At 33.8% G+C, this 20,757-nt stretch overlaps 2 protein-coding genes across 2 annotated transcripts; one reads left to right on the top strand and one right to left on the bottom strand.

The window, feature by feature from the left end:
• Positions 1 to 291: 291 nt before the first annotated feature.
• On the bottom strand, positions 292 to 5,156 carry LOC116110804 (THO complex subunit 4D). Its single transcript, XM_031397015.1, has 7 exons — positions 4,990 to 5,156; positions 4,011 to 4,273; positions 3,008 to 3,151; positions 2,855 to 2,923; positions 1,867 to 2,054; positions 972 to 1,022; positions 292 to 759 (listed from the first exon to the last, which is right to left on the bottom strand). The coding sequence occupies exons 2-7, from the start codon at positions 4,218 to 4,220 to the stop codon at positions 597 to 599; spliced, it is 825 nt and encodes a 274-aa protein (XP_031252875.1). The 5' UTR covers positions 4,221 to 4,273; positions 4,990 to 5,156; the 3' UTR covers positions 292 to 596.
• Positions 5,157 to 10,476: 5,320 nt separating this feature from the next.
• On the top strand, positions 10,477 to 20,330 carry LOC116110816 (protein TIC 40, chloroplastic). The gene is made up of 15 exons (XM_031397035.1): positions 10,477 to 10,823; positions 10,904 to 11,012; position 11,224; positions 11,316 to 11,372; positions 11,497 to 11,514; positions 12,806 to 13,076; positions 13,755 to 13,855; positions 13,937 to 14,000; positions 15,667 to 15,745; positions 16,346 to 16,386; positions 17,517 to 17,562; positions 18,405 to 18,499; positions 19,312 to 19,415; positions 19,518 to 19,565; positions 20,021 to 20,330. Exons 1-15 carry the CDS (start codon positions 10,610 to 10,612, stop codon positions 20,078 to 20,080), a joined length of 1,308 nt encoding a protein of 435 aa, XP_031252895.1. The 5' UTR covers positions 10,477 to 10,609; the 3' UTR covers positions 20,081 to 20,330.
• Positions 20,331 to 20,757: the final 427 nt, after the last annotated feature.

Below are 20,757 nucleotides of genomic sequence, written 5' to 3'. Positions count from 1 at the left end.
TCGTTAAAAGTTGAAATTTAAAGGCCACTAAGTATCGACACTAAAAATAGATTAACTTGGCAAATCCACACACTTCAAAGCCCAATTTGCCAAATGGGAATTAAGTTGCTGTCAAGCTTATCCAATCTTGAGCCAGCGAAAAAATTTCCATCCCTATCAAGAACAAGTTAGAAATGAAAATAGTACAAGATAAACTCCCGGAGATCTAACACCTGCATATGAATTCGTACCAATGTTGAGAAGATTACACTAACAGTTGCATACAATATTTGCACTGCTTTTTACCAAAGATTTAATGAACATGAATATTACACAACTATAAATGTCGATAATGTAGTGGAGAGTAAGAAAATTAGTAACATAGGGAAGCATAAAAAGGACCAAGATACGAATTTGAGATCAAACGCCAAATTCTCATAAAATCCAACAGCTTCATTTACACCAACCTAAGCATATATCATTAGTAGAAGGCATGCACATGCACCGAGAAAAAGCAGACTGGGAAAAAAATACCACAACAGTGTATAGATCATTTTGTACAACTGACTGCTAACATAGACTAATACTAATTTCAGTTCACACCGCTTGAAAATCAACTAAGTCTGCATTGCTTCAGCATGATAATTGTCCAGTTCTTTGTCGAGGTCATCGGCTGACTTATCAACAGGCTTCTTCCCCAGGCCATTACCACGTCCACGACCACGTCCACGTCCACGTCCACGTCCACGGTTATTCCGCAGACCTCCACGACGGCTCTGTCTGCAGCAAGATCCAACAACATATATCAATCACTAACGTAAAATATATCCCATGCACAAGATTTAGTTACTGAAGCACAGGCCATATCAACTTTGGCAAGGACTAGATCAAATACCAAGAAAAGCTTCTGATAATGGCAAACCACAAAAATTATTATAAGCAAATGTAAACAGGAAACCAGGCAAGTGTCAGTGTCTGCATTAGAAACTTACCCAGTACCACGATTTATCACAGCAGAGCTCGCTGGACGACCTGATCCTGGCCTGCATAATATCAATCATCAGTACAGACTACAAGTATAACATTCAAATCAACTAGAAATAGAATTACATTACATATGAAATTATAAGAAAGCACCTTACAAGCTATACTTTGAAGGGTATAAACCAAAATATATAGTAAACTAGAGTTATATAGTTCATCTGGGTGATAAAAACAGAAGCAACTTTCAAAATTTAATATGATTCTCCACATTAGGAGCCACAGTTTTTTATTCTAAATATAAACTTTTGATATGTTCACATCAAGCATAAAAAAACACCATACAATTTGGTAAAAAATAGTATAGTCAAGACCAACAATACTAGATATTTCCCAAAGAAAAACACAGTTCAATTAATTATAATTATGTGTATTCAGAAGATATATTGTTTCAATAAGAAAAAAGTGAACTTTTTAAAGGAAGTGAAGAAGGAATATAGTAAAGAAAAAAAATTACACAAATGTGAACAGCCCTAGCCCCTCGAATGCCAAACTAAAGTAAACGTGCAATAAATACATCAATTAATATCATAAATAAATTCAAGAATAATAGTTCCAGGAGAGGTATATATATGGACAGTTCTCCTATTATCAGTAATTTCTATTCAAGTAATATTAGATTACTAATAGTTACTGATCCTGGTTCAATCAGCAGGCACATATAAATCTAAGCAAATCAAACAACCATAATCATTGATTTTAAAAAGCATAACCAGCCCCTGAAACCCTTGAATCACCAGACACAAATCCAGTAAACACAATAGATAATGTCAATTAGCTTAACATCACAACATCAGCAAATCATAAGTACTTTCTATAATAAACAAATAAATAATATCCACATACGTCATAACCACAGTCCTCTTCCGCCTTCCATTCATTCCGCTCACATTCACACGAGCTGAGATAGGCACTTCCGCATTGGGGCCCACAATTTCAATTTTCATGAGCGTTCCACCAAGCAATACATTGTTATACCGCTTAAGAGCTGCAAATGCATCACTTCTTCTGGTATACACAACTTCAGCTGAACCCTGTAACATGTAACTAGCATATTTACTCAGAAATACAACACCACTAATAATGCCAAACCATCAAAGTAATAGGCCAAAACAACAACTACAAAAACCAATAAGATATTCTTGGTCAATATCTAGAACAAATACAGGCATTGGATACAAAATCTAAATCACATGTGATACAATAGATTTAGGCCACACAAAAAACTAGAAACTAACTCAAAAAGCAATAAAAAGTTAGAGGAGTCAGGAGATAAATCAGTAGAAAAAGGGAATAAGAGACTGAGGCAGAAGAAATATACAGAAATAGAACCATCCACAAGAATACGGCATTTCCAAGTCCAAATCTAAGAATAATGAATTTGGTGTTCATGAACCAAAACATCCAAAACAATATTGCTAAGATGATTCTCTATTGACAGTATTTTCTACATAGATATCCATATATGGATATGTATATCTATGAATATGTATACATAAACCTATAGTGGTATATATACCTCTAATGACAAAAGAGATTACAACAACCAACCAAGCCATCCTACATATTTCCCAGTAAAGCTACAAGACCTTATTCAATACCAAAGCAAAAAAAAGAAGGCAAATTAAAGATATCTAGCAGAAAAAAAATGCAGGCAAACAGACCAATTAATCATCCCGGTATGATGCAAAAATATTCAACATATATCCAAAACACATTATCTTTACCTCATTACAACGAAACGACATAAAATCACATGAAAGAAAACAAAACAGAACCGGAATAAAAGAAGAAGAAAAAAAAAAAAGAATGGGCACTCAAAAAAAAATCTTACACTGGGACGACCATTCCTGTCATAATGAATGGCATATCGTTTCAGTTCTCCAATCTCAGAGAAAAGTTCCTGAGAAGCATACCAATATCCATGAGAAAATTTTCAGAAATCATTCAGAGTATTTTTGATGAGAACATAGAGTTCAAGTTGTACCCTTATATCTTCATTGGTTACTCCAAAATGCAAGTTTGAAACATATAACTTTGCACCAACTTCTATTCCAGATATTCCTGCAGCTCTAAGGCTGTCTTCAAACAAATCATGCTGCCAGGGAAAACTCTTGGCTCTGCGAAAAGACTGATAAAAGCAGGAAAAAACCGAGCGGGAGAAAAACAAGTCAGCTAATGACAAGATAGCAAAATAATTCACAACTCTTCAATATCAACCAGATATCAGCAAAATACCCACAGAAAACAAAAGAAACCACTAACAAGTAGAATCCAATTAGGTAAAAGCTCAAGCAACCCAGTAATCAAACACCAGCAATTGAGTTAATAGATCGTAGAAGAGAGCAAAAGATTTGACCCACTGCACATAAACTGTTGCTATGCTAATGGTGAGAGCTCCAGTTCTGAAGTTAAGCGAAGGAAGCTCCTTTGCAAAAATGCCATGAACTAGGATAGTAACTGAAATCCCGCAACGAAGGAAGACCGGACTTGGGAAGAGGATCCAATCATAATCTCCAAGTCTAAACCACCAGCCATCAAACACTAATGTGATTGAAACTACATGACATGGTTGTATGTGTATATAGAGAACTTGACCGCATTAATTCTTAAATGATGTTATGCTACTGGTGAGCACCATTTCAAATGTTCACCTAATGAAGCTCCTTCACAAAAATGCTAGTAGGTAGCATAATAACTTATTTGGCACTGGAGCACTTCTGCATATATTTATGAGATCTGATAGCAAAGTCCCCAGGATTAATCCAAATAACTCACAATTACAAATAAATCATGAAGATAGTGGTAGAAATGCAACAGGTGGTGATAAACTTAGTATTCGAGCCAAAATAAGCTTCTTCATGATCAATATAACGTTAAAAATCCCCTTTGAAAATCTAAAAGAGGTTTAGAGATCCTCTCGTATATGAGTTTCATAAGCTTATTAAATTCTCATCATACGCATATAACATCCACAGTTTTGAGCTTGCCTTGGCAATGGTATATGATGATGGCCGAGCTTTCACTGTGAGAGGACCTCTACGAACAGGCCCTAGCATTCTTCCACCATTAAAAGAACTGCCCGGGCCACCGCGGCCACGGCCACGCCCACGAAGGGCCCTGCCTTGTCCTCTAACTCTCTCATTCTTTTTCCTGCTCTTTATAATGTCATCAAGAGACATGTCCACGTTTGTAGCCATTGGATTATAAACACAAAGTTCAATCTTCTTGAAAAGCGAATAAAAAAGTAAACCTGCAAAACATAATTAAATGCATAAGATAATGAAAACTCTCTACAAAGCTATTCTATTAGAAAATACCACACATCACCACGAAACCACTGCAGATATTAAAGTTCCAAGTTCCAACCATATCTCATTACATAAAACATCAATGAAGTGGGATAAGACTGGTAAAAACCAACAGCCACCTCACCACATTCTTTTCCACAACAGCTAAAATCAAGGCAACTTTTCCGGTAACCACAAAGAACTGTCAAACAACAACCTCTCAATAGACTTTAGATCTGGAAGTTCAAACACGCCACAATCATACAAGTTTATTAAAAAAATTGGAGCTCTCACCAGCTCATATACTCAAATTCATTAAATAAAATATTCACATTGCTTTTCCCGTAGTTTTCTCAACACCCAGAGAAAATCTAAATTTTTCAGCGAGAAAAATTTTAAGGAAAAAACACAGAACCTGACATGCAATATCGCTGATAATTACTTTGAAAACAGTTGAATAATCAACCAAATTTTGAATTAAATTAGAATTTCAAAACGAAAATTTTAAAAATAAATAAATTTAATTAATATCATACAAGACCTGCAAGCCTCAAATCCGACTTGATGCGAATCAAAACATATATTAAATAAGAAAAAAAAATCACTTTTAACCAAACAAAAGGCGCAGCGTAAATCAACAAACAAAATTTGTGATCTGAACCCAAAAAAAAAAAAATACCTGAAAGGACGATGTAAAGGGATTGGTGAAGCGGAAGACTAAACAAAAATCGAAGAGATTGAGAAAATAAGAGAGTAGCGATTAAGATTAGGGGATTTTTAAATAAGATTTGTTTTTTTAGGGTTTGTGAGTCGGGCTTCTTCGAGGAAGGCGGTGCAAGTCTTCAAGATGCCCCTTGTCTTTAATGTTTGGCTGAGGTTATGACTTTATAGGTTGGATTCTGTTCAACGTCCTCCAATCAAATGCTTCCACGTAGATGCGCAATATTAGTTTTATTGGGCAGAATAGTTAATCTTCGTTCTTTTTACTTTTTACAAGCATTTTTCAGTAATTCCATTTGAATTAAAAAATATAATACTGTATATGTTTATTTACTTATTAGGATTATTATTTTGAAAATTAATCTGAATTAAATAAGATTTTTTCTACTGGAAATAAAATTTAGATGGGACTTGTTTCTATTATCCTATTCTAATTTCTAACATTTTTTCAACTCTATTTACCTAAAAATAATTATTTTCATAATAAAAGTTTATATAAATTAACAAAAACACCCCATCCACCCAAGCTATTGTTGGTCGCCAACAACCACCATGAGCCGCTGCTGTCACTAGGGGTGGATTCAACCCCTTTGAGGGTAGGCCTGGCAGGCAGGCCTCAGATTTGAAAAAAAAATTATTAATATGAAGGCCATCAAAAAATGTTAATTAACATATATACCCAGATCCACCTTCAGATTTTTAAAAAATAAGAACTATTATACATACTGTATATCTAGGTCTACAAAAAAACTTGTTATATATATATATTCTAAGCCCACATCATATTAAAAGTTTAAAACTCTCTCCAGTGTTTTTCTACACAGCTTTACCTGTTTTTTATAATTTTATCCCCAAATTCTTTACTTTCTCTTTCTCTTTCTCTTGTTATTCGCTCTTAAAATTTTTGAAGACTGAAATTGTTAAATTTTCACTACTCAAGGTGTCATAATTAGCTCCGTTTTCTGTTTTATCGATTTTAAGTATGTATATTGTTCATTTCAATTTAGTTTATCTAAGGATTGAATTATTATTTTTTCTTTTTGAGGTTTTTTATTCTAATTTGAGAGAAAAATATATTAATCTTGTGAGTTTATTTTATATTTTCTATCTAAGAATGAATCTGTTTTCTCAAATTAAAACCTAAACTATATTTTAAAGGACGTTATTCTTCACCTTTTACCCACCACTTTCCTACATTTTAAACATCACCGTTCAGTTGTTCAAAATTATTAAAGAAATTTGAGTTACTATTTATATTTATATTTATACTAAAAAAATTTCCTCTCTTTTATTAATTCATATTAAAAGTCAACGTAACGTTGACTTGATTTAAGTTTTGGTTGACTTTAACTTAATTCGGCTAGGTTTGATCAACGATATGAAAATTTATATTATAATTTTTTAAAGTCAAAAATAAAAATAGGTTTGATCAACGATATGAAAATTTATATTATAATCTTTGAAAGTCAAAAATAAAAATATTAAAAGAAGGTTTTGGGGGTTTTTTCTCTGAGCTTATGAAAATTAGCTTATAAGCAACAAGTGCTTATAAGCATTTGAAATTTTAAGCAATTACGTGTTTTGTTAAAATACTTATAAGTAACTAATAAGTAGTTGACGTGTTTGGTAAAATGTGATTTATAAGTACATTTTATTATAAAATGACTAAAAAATGTACTACATTAAATAAGGATTTACTATGAAATTTTAAAATTAAACAAGGATAATGTGGTAATATACTTGGTCAAACTAACTTATAAGCAAAGTGCTTATAAGCAAAAAAAAAAAAAGGCATCTACCCCCCAACTTATTTTTTTTTTGCTTATAAGCTCAACTTATAAGCTCAACAAAGTTATAAACAAACAGGTCAGCTTAATTTTAGAGCTTATAAGCTAGTTTGACCAGCTTATAAGTTTAGACAAACACCCCCTTTGTTCAAGGTTTACTCAACACTTTTACTCAAAATTTTGCTTCTCATATATTTATTTAAGTAAGAAAATATTATGTTATTGTATTTTTTTTTTTCTCAGGTTCTTAATATTGTATTATTTTTTTTATTAAGGTTTGGTAATTTTTTAAAGTTTTCACTAATTATTTGGCAAATAATGGCGGCCGCAGAGGTCCCCCCTCGATAAAAATCCTGGATCCGCCACTTGCCGTCGCTAGCCACCGATGCTAGAATAATGCATGACCTGTTGAATTTGGTCATTGACAACTAGATTTTGGTCGTTAGTGACGACCAGATCCTAGCTATAGATCTAACTATTTCCAACTAGGCCCATGGTGGATCTTGTTGAAAAAGGTCACATCAACACACAACCGACCAAATCTAGTCAGTCGTACACAATTCCGGCGACTGTTGACTGCTATCCGACGATGGTGGCTGACTGTCGATAGTTTTTTGGTGGGTGTGAGTGTTTTTGTTAATTTATAAACTGTTGACTGCTATCCGACGATGGTGGCTGACTGTCGATAGTTTTTTTGTGGGTGTGAGTGTTTTTGTTAATTTATAAACCTTTATTATGTGAGTGTTTAGCTAAATTAACAAATATAGGAGATTAAAAAAATCTAAATATTTTCAGAAAATGTTTTCCAAAAAATGTGTATCAAACAACTATTCTAATTTTTATCCAACTCTGATATAATTTTCAGATATTATACAAAATACATTCTCATAATCATATTCTATTTGATTTAATACTATCCTATTCTATATTTTTCAAAATAATACTTTTTCAAATAACCGACCAAACCCTATAATTGGGGAAAAAATCCTAAGGAATGTTTGGCATTTCTAATGAAACGGCACCCTACTGTTGTAACGAGGATATGAATGCAGATAGTGCGTGAGGGTCCAAATTGTAGTGTACATTGATGTGTGTAGATTACACTGAAAGAAGGTTGAAACTTCCTTTATTATCTTCACCATTTTTTAATCGGTCCGACAACGATGTTTGGTGATTGTTGTTGCCGATGATGGCGGGTGAAATTACGCGGCCGCAAGCGGATGCATTAGGCGTTAATGTGTGGTGGAGTGATGGCATCATGGCAAGTTTGACAATCCACGAATAATGCGTATGACTTTCTTGGTGATCTCATTGACGAGTGAAATGATTTAGAGAAGTTTCGTCCTAAATGTATCATATAGTATATGATTACAATAATTACGATACATGATGGCAATGCTAGATTCCTCTTACAAGGGTTAGAAATTTTGAGTATCGACCCAATTTGATTACATGTAAAGATAAACATTTCCCTTTGAAAAATAAAATGTTAGATTATAAAGTTTGTTTGGTATGGATTTTTTCAAATCGAATTCATAAAAATAGAGATTGTTGTTGCAATTTCTCATATCAACTAGAAGTATGCGAGCCTACAAGAGAGTTCCCGCAAGGGTTTTGTGTGACTAAGAATATGATGCTAAACCAATAAGCAAAATAATAATAATGCGAGTAAATAAATAAAATGAGTAGATAAAATGGTTTGGATGCAAAATGCAAATCCTACTTCCATTGTTATCTAATTTATTTTCTTGCGTGCTTTTTATGTGTTTACAAAAGTTATTTGCTCTTAAGAGAGACAATTGCTCTTAGTTATTGAGAAAATGAAATTTGGACATCTTTTTATTTCGGGTGAGAGAACCATATTTATATTATTACATGGGTGATCTTGCTCATGAAGTAACATTCTCATCGCATGACACGTGGCCTGACAAACTGCCTTTATTGGAGACTTACTAGTGAAGTAATCATCTCATGAGATGACATGCAACCTAAATGACAACTCAACCCTAAACCTGACTATTGAAATAACCTATGATAGCCTTACAAATAAATTAACCATTTCTTAATGTGACATGCGACCTGGGTAGATGCATAGTCACAAAACATGTGACGGAAGCTTACGTTAAATTTGTATAATCATAGGACATGCGTAAAAAATTCATGTCTTATAGATTTGTCATACAATAGAGATTATTAGAATAGACTTTGTGAAAATTTAGTTGTTATAAAAAAAGTCGTTAGTTGTTTGGTTAAAAAAAAAAAAAAAAAGTTTTTAAAGTTAAATTGACCAAAAAAAATTAATATAAAAAAATACAAACCAAAATTTATAAAATAATAGGAGCCTATAGGAGAGTTCTAAGAGTTCGCACAAGGGTCTAGTGTGATTGAGAATATGATGTTGGACCAATAAGCAAAATAATGATAATGCGAGTAAATAAATAAAAAGAGTATAAAAAATGAGTTTTAAAAATAGTTCGGATGCAAAGTGCAAATCCCACGTCCACTGTTATTTAATTTACTTTCTTGTGTGTTCTTATGTGTTTACAAAAGCTATTTGCTCTCAAGAGAGGCAATTGCTCTTAGCTATGGTGAAAATGAAATTCCAGGGGTCTTTTATATGGGGTGAGAGAATCCTATTTATATTATTGCATGAGTGGTCTTGCTTATAAAGTTCCCCCTCATCACATGACATGTGGCCTGGTAAACTGTCTTATTGGAGACTTACTAGTGAAGTGGTCATCTCATGAGATGACACACAACCTGGATGACAGTTCAACCCTAAACCTTACTGTTGAAGCAACATATGACAACTTTACAAATAAGGTAACATTTTCTTGGTGTGACACGTGATCTGGATAGATGCATGGTCACAAAGCACGTGGCGGGAGCTTATGCTCCATCATCACAGGACGTGGCGAAATTCATGCCCTATGAATTTACTATATAACAGAGATTATTATGATAGACTTCGTGAAAATATAGTTATTATAAAAAATTCGTTAATTGTTTGGTTAGAAAATGCAAAAGAGTTTTTCAATGTTAAATTGACAAAATGATATTTTGATATAAAAAATACCAGCTAAAATTTATAAAATAGTAAGAAGATATTTTACAAATTTCGACATTTTATAAATTTCAACACTTTTTAACGAGCTTAAAATAGTTGCTCTGTGTAATTCTTTCGGTTCTTATATATGAAACCAGTACTTAAAACAAAAAAAAAAATCTTAAAAATACTTGAAATTTAAAATAATATCTCTTGATTAGTGAATAAGTTCAACCTACTTATTTTAAATTTCATTTTATCTTAGATTTGTTACCGTTACAATTTTAACCCATTTAAATGAAAGATAAGGTTATTTAATTAGATTTTATCCAATCTATTAGTTATTAGGTCAATTTAGTGTAACATTCCATTCATCATAATATTGTCTCTAATTATTGAGTTAGATATTTAAAATAATATCTTTTAACTTCTTTCTGGCCGCCATCTGGCCAGAATAAATGGACGGATTAATCTGGATGGGTGGTGGTAGGTAGTAGTAGTACCCTTAATTATGATAATTGGTTGAGTTGGGCCTGACAGAAAAGCCCACGTAAGCCCAATAATTTTGAGCCCAAAATAACACTAAAACTACGCTCTTCTGTCAAGCTCCGTTGGAACTTGAAACCCCAAAGACCAGAGAAGGAAATAATCTCTTCATTTTCTTTTATGCTTTATTATAGCAGTCTACTTCTCCCATTCTCTCTTCGATATATGTTTCCGGCGGTTATTTAGAAAATTGTGAAGCAATGGAAAACGTAAACATGGCGTTGGTTTCATCTACAAGTCCGAAACTAGTGTTTAGTAACACTGGTTTCAGGAACCCTACCAGAGAAATCTCCAGGCTCAGAAGAAACTCTTCCTTTGCTATGCCCTTTACGCTTCAGTCTTCGAGAATTGGGGCCAGGACCTCTAGAATTTCCGTCTGTGCGCGTGCTGGTTCTCGTCGAATTGGTCAAAACGGTGCGTTTTATTTATCTGTTTTTATCAATTTAATTGTGTTTTTGACGTGCTTACTTTAACTTTATTTTTTTGAATGACAGGGAAAGTTGGTGCTGATGTTTTTGCCAATTTATCTTCTTCAAGTGGTCAACATACTTCTTCAGTCGGCGTTAACCCGAATTTAGCAGTGCCACCACCATCGTCGAGCATGTAACTCCTTTTTTTTTTTTTTTTTTTCAGATTTTTGGTTTTACTATATATAAAAAAAGCTTTTAAATTGGATAGCCATTAGAGGTTTTTTTATTTTTTTAAATAAAGAAAAGTTTTTGGGATAAGATAGGGCTTGAAGTATTTTCTGAAGAAGCATTTATAATTGCTTATCTGGAAACTCTTTCCGGTGCTTTTGCAGTAATCACTCAAGTGTTTTTTTACAAAGCAATTTGAAGGGCTCCTTTTTTTTAAGTTATTTTATTTTTATTTAGTTAAAAGTTTATGTTTTGATTGTCTATGTAGGGGTCGCCTCTGTTTTGGGTTGGAGTGGGCGTTGGTCTCTCAGCGCTATTTTCATTTGTGAGTACAAGTATTTGCTTGCCTTATTTTTAAGTTCACTATTGGATACATTTACCAGAATGCTTTTTTCTTTTTTCTTTTTTATTTCATATATTGTATTTTAACAAGATGAATTAAATGACAGGCCGCATCAAGATTGAAGGTGAGTGTTTCATTCGTTTGGAGTACCATATATACAGCCATGTGAGTTATTTTAGTTTTGTTGAAGCAGCAGTTGAACTAGTTGATGAAGCAATGCAGATGACATCATTTATGGCTGACCTAAAAGAATTTCTTGTCTGTACAAGGAGACAAGTGTGTTTCTTAATGCAAGGATTTGTAACCATGCTATATGTTGTTGTCGGGATTGTCTATTGCACTTGGTAGATGCTTTATTTTTTTTACTTGTAGATTGTGTGAATGATTAGACATGATGCTTTTAGTGAACTGGGGTGTTCTGTAGATTATAGTTGTTTGTTTATGGGAAGTTTATATTGGAAGCCTTTTGCTCATCAATGCCCATATCTGGGGATGGCCTGTTTAATAGGGGCTGAAAAGGTTGGGTTTATTGGATTCATATTTTCTGTGGTTTGACTTCGGTCCTCTGTCTCTCTCTTGTTATTGGAGTCAGATATAATCTTTTATTCTGAAGATGAAAACCTCATCATCAGATGGTAGCATCTGACGGCTTGCACTCTGTTGAGAATTCCTTGTTTAGAATTATTTCCTTAAAGAGAGAATAAAAGTTGTGTATTAGTCACTGTTAAATACAGGGCATATGTTACAGATTTGATTCTTCAGTGATAGTCTTGCTGGATCTTCCTCTCATACAATTTTCCTTCTTGAGTAATTCTGTTTTAACTCTTTTATCTTTTCAACTGAAAAACATTCTTCATTATTCTCTTTGCTTTAATTATTCAATTCCATGTTTGCTTTGATTCTGGAAGGTTCTCTGTGTTTGTTGGTAAGGAAGTGGTCCCCCTTCTTACTTTCAAGTTAATGCATTTTATCACCTAAATAATCATAGCCGTATAATATGTATGGTTTAGCTTGTCCTTGCGTCTCGGTTATTAGTTGTCTGCACTGGAAGAGTTTGGTGTCTATAATTTTTAGTGGTATGGACTCTTAGAAGAAAGTAGTTTTTGTGTTGAACTTACTTGTCTGACATGGCATGTCTGTGTTACACCTGTACACATGTAGGACATGTTTCAAACAGGTTCAGAATTTATTTATTTATTTATTTATTTATTATTATTATTATTATTATGGTTTGAGCACATAATGTGATAACTATAGCTCTTGTTCAAACAAGGCTTTTTTAATGAGAATAAGCCATGTTGATCTGTCTTTATCAGATCAATGGCTCATTTACTTACACGCAGAGCTGCAAAAAGTTCATAGTATGACTAGAGAAAATTTGACTGTGCTTATTTTAATTTTTTTGATTGTCTCAGCAATATGCAATGCAACAAGCTATGAAAACTATGATGAACCAGATGAATACTCAGAACAACCAATTTAGCAATGCTGCCTTTTCTCCGGGATCACCTTTTCCCTTTCCAACTCCGTCACCGTCAGGGCCTGGTGCACCTTTTTCACCTACCTCTCAACCTTCAGTTACAGATGTATCTGCTACAAAAGTAGAAGCAGCTTCAGCCACTGATGTGAAAAATGAAACAGAATTTAAGAGTGAAACGAAAGTGAAGGACGAACCAAAGAAATATGGTAGGAAAGGAGCTTGTGCTTACCACTAACTTAAAGTGATAGTCAATATATTATGCTTTGTGATCCTTGCCATACAAACATGCTTTTATTTCTTTCTCAATTTAAATGCTTTAATAAATGGTCCTGGAAGAAGTTTTGTCATTTGTTATTCTGTTATGTTTGCTTAGTTATAGTTTTGTGAATATATAAACAAATTTTGATCAATGAATTAGAAGTTTGACTATTAGAGAGGTTAAAGTTTCAAATATGTTTCTAGTTTGAACCCGGAAATCTGGTAAATTGTTCAAATTGTTGACATTTGTTTAAATTTCCAAATGCAATCAGTTTATTTTTCAGTGCTATTCATATACATACAAGAAAATTGGAATTTTTGAAGTAAAAGTATTAATTTTTAAGTTTTTGATATATTTGGAAAGTATTGAATTTATTTTGGGAGCTAGCTCTGACTTTTGTGTGTGGGGTGTAAATGAGATGGTAGTTTACAAACATGATTGCAATTTGTAAGGAGAAATGCAATGTTAATACCTAAAGCATTTGTGACCTGTTGAAAGTGAACAATTATTGTCTAATATTAGCCATTCATTTTTTCTATCAATCCCTGATATTCTGCTATTTAGAATGCTTATATGATTTTTGATAGTTTCCCGTGAGAAATCCTTATGCAGCTACTACTTGCAGCTTTTGTCGATGTTTCCCCAGACGACACCTTACAAAAAAGTCCTTTCGAAAACTTTGAAGATTCAGAAACAAGTTCGTCCAAGGATTCTCAGTTCCAGGAAGTAAGCGCTGTCAGTTAGTTGTTTCTATATGTTGTGGTTGGAATAATTTTTTGAGATCAACTATTTTGTAATTTTGTGAAGGTTACACAAAATGGAGCTGCTTTCAACCAAGGATTTGGTGATTCTCAAGGGGCACAATCTACAGGTATGTCAATAGTGTTAATAATGTTGCATACCTTCTTGTTGCAGTGTTTTCTTTTCTTTTCTTTTTTTTTTTTTTTGGGCTTCTTGTAGTGTAATATAAGCTCACAAACTGCCTCTGCTTTCCTTATTATAATTTACGTACCAATGAATTTTAAGATATAACTTATGGTTTCTTGGGTAGGCATTTTTTTTTCCTGAAATGAATTAATTTAAATTTTTGATGGTGGTAGGTTTAGATATGTTATCAGAACATTTCGCTCTTATGTAGGACATGTAGCTTATTTAAATTATTTAAGCCAAAGTCATAATTTGATGATCTTATGGTTTTGGTGACAAGTGTTTTCTATTTTTATGGTATGAGGTTCCATTGAACATTACATTCAAATTGCTTGTTTGTTTCCTTCACATGATGATCCTGATGATGTTTCTGGCAATGCCCTACTTTCAACCCTTTCTTAGATGTGGTTTTTTTATGTTGCTTCATCCGACTTGTGAGTAGGGAGGGGCTCTAGAGCCTTCTAAACCTTGTGAATTTATCGGGTTTGTCGAATTGTTCTTTCCATAAAAGAAGAAATAAGTGAATAATTTAGCTTTGTTTTCCAAATTTAGCATTGGCAATGTAAGTGTAGCAAGTTTATGGATCGCATAACTTGGTGTATGATTGGTTATGATGGTAGTAGGTCATACTATTGATTTTAGTGTCTATCTCTTTGCTGTTTATTACTTTATTTGTTTATTAAATTTTTATTTGTGACAAGAAATCTATCTTTCTATCTGTTGTTAGTCATCCTGTATGGGTAAAGTCTTGGGTTTGTTAATGTAGGGAAATGTGAAATATTTTCAATAATGATTTTTATTTTGTTGTTTTCTACTACCACTATTTTAAAAGGATCAAGTGCCTTCCTTTCATCACCATTTGAGATTGTGATGTCTTACTCAATGTCCTTAAGACATTATGGCAATACTATTTGAGTTCCATGATTTCGAGGACAGCAGTGATGTTCTAACCAATTGTTCAGATATTCAGAAAGACATTGACTCCAAAATTATCACGTGATATATATCAGCTCCGATGTTAATTGTATTGATGGGTTTCTTTCCGATAGATTCTTTAATCATGCTTAAGATGGATCAATGCCACTCATATTTACTCCAGTTGTACTTTTTGGGATTAATATTGGTGTTTTAGGTTTTACATAGTATTTTTGTTTTTCGAAACTAAATAAATGAAGGTGGTTCTTTTAAATGCTCCTTGTATGTCAGGTTCCCCCCTTTTTGATGTGTTTATATTTTTTATTCATAAGAAGGTCATATTTGCAATTATATAGGTTTCATGATGAAGTTTGTTTAAAATGTGTTGTTGCTTGTCTGCTTGCGTTCATGCATACCTCTGATTTAATATTTGCCTGTGCACTTGTTTATTGTCACTTTTTTTGGTCAGAATTTGATCTAATGCTGGTATTCATTGTGCCTTTCTTGGTACCATATCAGACAATGGTTAGACATTTGGCAAAAAAATTGATATGAATAAATTCTACTTTATGACAGCTGCTAGTTGCTTGAATCATTCCACTTCAAAGGTGGAAGTTCAATTCCACTTCAAGCTTGAATCATTTCACTGTTTTCTCCGGGTTAAACATCTTATGCTCTTATTTATATGTGGACAGGAAAAAAGAAAGGTGCCTTGTCAGTGGAAACTTTGGAGAAAATGATGGAAGATCCAACAGTGCAGAAGATGGTTTATCCGTAAAATAGCTTCTCTTCCTTTTACCATTTTGTGTCTTCTAACTCTTCCAATGGATTGGTCTTGGTTCCACAATTTGTGATTTTCTAATTTTGATCCTTGATTTCATGTTGGCATGTTGATTTAAGTATGTTTGAAGTTGCAAATTCTGTTCTATACGCGATTGAGTTCCTTACCCATCTTGATGACAATAATGGTAAACCTATATGTTGATCTAGTTGGCCCTGATGCCAGAATTAATTCAGTGTTAGCAACCACCTGTTGCCTACAAGCACTATTGGGTGTTAGAGAAATTTGGTTTAAAGGAAGAAAATCTAGGTATCTTAATTTTAGTAATTTTTCTGCAATTTCCATCATACAGAGTTGCCAGTCCAAGGGTTAAATGATTATATCCTATAGGGAAAAGAGATGGAACATGAAATAAAATATTCAAATTTTAAGTTTATGCTAAGCAATTGTGCTTGTGTACTATTATGGCATGTATATCTAAATTCTATCTGCGGACTTGGTTCCTAAGAAATTTGAATCTAAAGTTAGTTGACTTTCATACAATTTCTTTTTTCTTTGTCATAAGAAATCTAATTTTGTTCATGTTCTGGCAGATATTTGCCTGAAGAGATGAGGAATCCTACTACTTTCAAGTGTAAGTCCTTCAGTGACATCTCTTTTTCTGAGAATGTTAGGTTTTGGCTCTTCTCCTTATAAAGTTTTAGACAATAGAATCCAATTTAGGTGGAAGCAGTGTTTTAATAACCGAGCCGGGGTGCAACCGACAAAGTGGCCGGTCCACATCAGCGTGTTTAGAAGTTTTGAAATCTAGCAAACACACCCCAAATGCAAATCGGTGGTTGATTGGTTGGCGGCGGCGGCGACACACTAGGTGCAAATCTCACTCATCCTTTTAGCCATTCCCCAGCAAATATGCTTAAGATCTGGCCAAAATCGAACCATTTTGCTTCAAAAAACACCACCGCCGGTGTCGATAACCAATGCCAAATAGGGTCTTTTTCCGGTATCGACAACACGCCCATCACCGCGAAAACACTCCCCTCAGCCTCCTAACCAAAGCCCATCTCACCCCCCCTGTTCGCCTCGCCAATCGCCGGCAACAACCAGCTATTGTGGCCACGCTATTTTTGCCTTTCCCGGTCGTTTCGCTCATCGGAAATAACCTCTATCGCCACCTTTCAACTCGTTGGCACTTCTTTTCCAAAACCCCCAACATCCCCACCACCGTCTGCTTGCCGATCATCGCTCTCCTCTCTAGGGTTCGAGGTTGAAATTGGTGAATAGTGGAAATGGTGACCTGGCCAGGCGAAGGCCCCGGGTCCTGGTTACATCAGTTAAACCGGCCGGGCCGGGTTTTAAAACAGAGGGTGAAATATCATAATTTTTATTACAATCCTGGAAGTCAATTATCGGAGTTTATTTAGAAATAGTTGAATTTGTAGTAGACTTTTTCATTCAAAACGTCTGGGTTTATGTTGCTTTCTCTTGCTTTCACTCCCAGGTTATAGAACTGAATTGTGTGGACCTCATCGTATTACAGTTTCTGACATAATGAATTCATTGCATGGAATAGCTGATTAGTTTTATATGCTCCTACATTACTCTTCCACCATTTTATAAAACTACTTTTATTGGGTTTAACATATCTTTTGTTTATTATTGTTGTATGCATGCATAACTCCATTTTGATTTAGCATATTTGTGTCTGGTATGCTTATTATTTAATTAATGTTTACCTTTTTGGCCATGCCTATTGTCTAATAGGGATGCTCCAGAATCCTCAATATCGTCAGCAATTGGAGGAAATGCTGTAAGCTATTTTCAACTTCGTGATTTGATTTTTTGTTTCAGAAGAGCTTATTATCCTCATTGATGTTTATGTCTTGAGCCCTTTTTTTTTTCCTGGAAGTTATTAATAGCCACACCTTTGGTTTTAGTTGATCTAGAGTTTTACTAGCATTAAGCAATGTTGGATTAATTGATATTCAGTTCATGCTCTTTTCTTGGTTCAAATTTGTAATAGGTGGTCTGCATATTTCTTTGCTTATAGCTGTTGTTCCATAACTCTCTAGTCCGTAAAGAGTCTTAAAAGTTAAAGAGTGATTTTTGTTGAAAGTTGAAACTGACGGTCTTGGGCATGGAATTGGTTCTTCCAACCTTGCGTTTGGTTTCTAGTAATTTTTTATTTACATGGGGGCATTATGTTGTTAATGCTCTTAAATTTTTTTTCTTGATGGTAGCAGTTTCAATTTCTTAATTTATACTGATGTGTTTGTGTATTGGATGCTGAATCTTAATTTATAATTTTATTTCTGAAACTCTTTCTTGGTTGGTGTTATTTCTGATAACATTACAAATAGCTACAACCAAGTTTACATCTGGTTTCATCTTCTGTGGAAGTTGATTGTTATCTGAATTTGTATTATATATGCCTTGTCTTAGTTTTAGTTGTTAGAACCAACAACTGCTTCAATTTTTCCCAGCACAATGCTTGTGATGTCAACATTTGATCATATAGTGAATAATAATTATGTTTATGAACTCACTTTTCTAGTTAAGTGTTCTATTGCCAAATTTTATGCTTCTGTACTAGTCAGAAATTGGTTATTTAGTGGATCTAAATTGTTTTTTCACAATTGGTGTTTGTTCCAGGACCAATATGGCTGGAAGTGAAGAATGGGACAAGAGGATGATGGATACCCTGAAGAACTTTGATCTCAACAGTCCTGACATTAAGCAGCAGTTTGGTAAGTTTGAAATTGACTAGTTGCAATTATTTAAGCTGGAAAGTTAAATATCTGAGATTAGTGTTTGATGTTTGCCTTGTGAATTTGATGGCCAGTTTAAATGAGTTGTCTTAGCTGAGTGCCTTTCAGATATGTCCCTTTGTGTATTCTGCATTTTGCTCTACTTAATATATAGTCACTTCCAGTCAGATGGAATTTAATAGAGATCAAAAGGAGCACTTTCTAAAGGTGTTTTGACATATATTGGATGTTGTGGGGCCGTTGGCTACTCACCATTTCATTAATGAGTTTATTTGGGATCAAGCTCATTTGTTTTAAGTACATTGCTATTGTTTTTATTATTTTTTTCTCTAGGTTTGGTTAGTGCTATTTGGAAATCATATATCTTATAGATCTGGACATTAGGCCCTTGGGTCTTAAACAAAAAGAAGACAATTCATGTTGGAAAGGAAACAAAAGAGCCTTGACCCAATTTATAGAATTATAAAATAAGTCTCATAAAATATTTTTGTGAAAACTTTAGATTTTTTTCTCTTATCACCGATGTTGAAAAAAGAACCTAGACCCAATTTATAGAATGATAAACCAAGAAATTAATCATTATTTTGGTTTCTTTTACAAGTTCCTGTTTACACCACCCTGGGGCCACCTGGGGGCGGATTCTGAGTACCGAAGGGGATTTCTACAAATCTATTAGTAATGTAAAAGGTTTCTGTCTTTTGTGATAGCTTTGTAATTTGTATTGATGAAAATGGCTAAAGCTTAAAAGTCAAATAATGATTTACAACCCCCTTTTTTGGTTATATTTACAGATCAGATTGGACTTACACCTGAAGAAGTTATCTCTAAGATTATGGCCAATCCTGATGTTGCCATGGCATTTCAGAACCCAAGAGTTCAGGCGGCCATAATGGATGTATGTGATGCCTCCTAAGTATTTTTAAATTAATCTGTTCAACCTTTTGTTTTCCAGGCTAATGTTTAATTTTAACCGTTTAACATTGCAATGCTTTTGCAGTGTTCACAGAACCCCCTGAGCATTTCAAAATATCAGAATGACAAGGAGGTATGCCCTGATTGTTGTGAAATCAGAAATTTTTTGCCGTTCATGGGAGTAACTTCTTTAACAATACTTAGATGATCACATTTTGTGGGTTTTCTTTTACCCTTAACTAAACTCTCATTTGTAAATTGAGTTTCTTGCACTAAAACATTTATTCGTTTTCTAGCTAGTGTCTTGTCTTCAAAATAATATATTCTTCTATTTCGAAGTTCACTTGGTAGATGCTTTACAGGTTATTTCATGAAACCAGCAGATTATAATATTCCATATAACATTGTTACTACATATAAATTTTAGTAGTCTACTGCCACATTGATTGGATCACCAGCCAAGCACATGAATCTTATATGTTAAGCATTGGTTTCTATTTTGTTGTCTACATCTGCTAGTACTTATTGCAATTTTATATAATTGATTATCTTAAGAGACGATTTATTTATATTGTTTTTTAATCACAGGTTATGGATGTTTTCAACAAAATATCGGAACTTTTCCCTGGGGTGACTGGTCCACCTTGATTTTAGTTTGTTGACAGCTGCTGCTTTCTGGGGTTTATTGTGTTCATTCTTATTTCCAGAGCAATAAGAATTTAATCTGAAGTAGAGACTTAGTAGACATGCAAAAAAATGTGCAAATTCTTAGGTAAATCTTCATCAGATGGCGTTTATGATGTGAGTTTTGCAAGTTTTGTAAGCTAGCTATAAGTATAGTTAGATGTTAACTTCGGCATTATTTGGGTATAAATGGATACATGTTTTATAAAATTTATTCATGTCTTTTAATTTTCTTTTATTTATTTATTTATGAAAACAGATCTGTTATCGATATTTATAAAATTACTCGAAAAGTGTGAATATAGTGTCCAGCCTTTCTAAGAATATGCTCGTCTCTATCACAATCTTGGTTTGTACTTGTTCTTTATCTGCTCCATTTTTGTCTGTGTTTTTGTTGCCGCTGCACATCCCACTATCTTGCTGTGTTTGCAATTGCAAGTTGGGTGAACAGATTACGTTCATAAGTATTTGCGAGACTTGAAAAACCAGGAAGTCATTTTTTGTGAGAGTTAGGTAGTCCTGAACTGTTGCATCGTTTAGTTTTGTTAATTATCTGTTTGGGTCATCATTCAGTCCTACTTCGCTCTATAAATCTGTGGAATTGATAGAGAGAGATGGTACCGCTAGCAGCATTGCTGGTG

This window comes from Pistacia vera, unplaced genomic scaffold (assembly GCF_008641045.1).
Source record: "Pistacia vera cultivar Batoury unplaced genomic scaffold, PisVer_v2 Contig614, whole genome shotgun sequence".
Lineage (NCBI taxonomy): Eukaryota > Viridiplantae > Streptophyta > Magnoliopsida > Sapindales > Anacardiaceae > Pistacia > Pistacia vera.
Note: the sequence above shows the minus strand (reverse complement) of the source record. Positions and strands in the feature narration are given on the sequence as shown.

What these genes read in the sequence shown, in the direction of transcription:
- LOC116110816 (XM_031397035.1), top strand. Translation starts at nt 10,610, where the DNA reads ATGGAAAACGTAAACATGGCGTTGGTTTCATCTACAAGTCCGAAACTA. An exon ending in GTGCAGAAGATGGTTTATCC is followed by an intron (nt 15,746 to 16,345) that starts GTAAAATAGCTT and finishes ATGTTCTGGCAG; the next exon opens with ATATTTGCCTGAAGAGATGA. An exon ending in TGACATTAAGCAGCAGTTTG is followed by an intron (nt 18,500 to 19,311) that starts GTAAGTTTGAAA and finishes TTATATTTACAG; the next exon opens with ATCAGATTGGACTTACACCT.
- LOC116110804 (XM_031397015.1), bottom strand. Translation starts at nt 4,220, where the DNA reads ATGGCTACAAACGTGGACATGTCTCTTGATGACATTATAAAGAGCAGG. An exon ending in ACAGGAATGGTCGTCCCAGT is followed by an intron (nt 2,055 to 2,854) that starts GTAAGATTTTTT and finishes TACATGTTACAG; the next exon opens with GGTTCAGCTGAAGTTGTGTA. An exon ending in AAGAGGACTGTGGTTATGAC is followed by an intron (nt 1,023 to 1,866) that starts GTATGTGGATAT and finishes GATATTATGCAG; the next exon opens with GCCAGGATCAGGTCGTCCAG.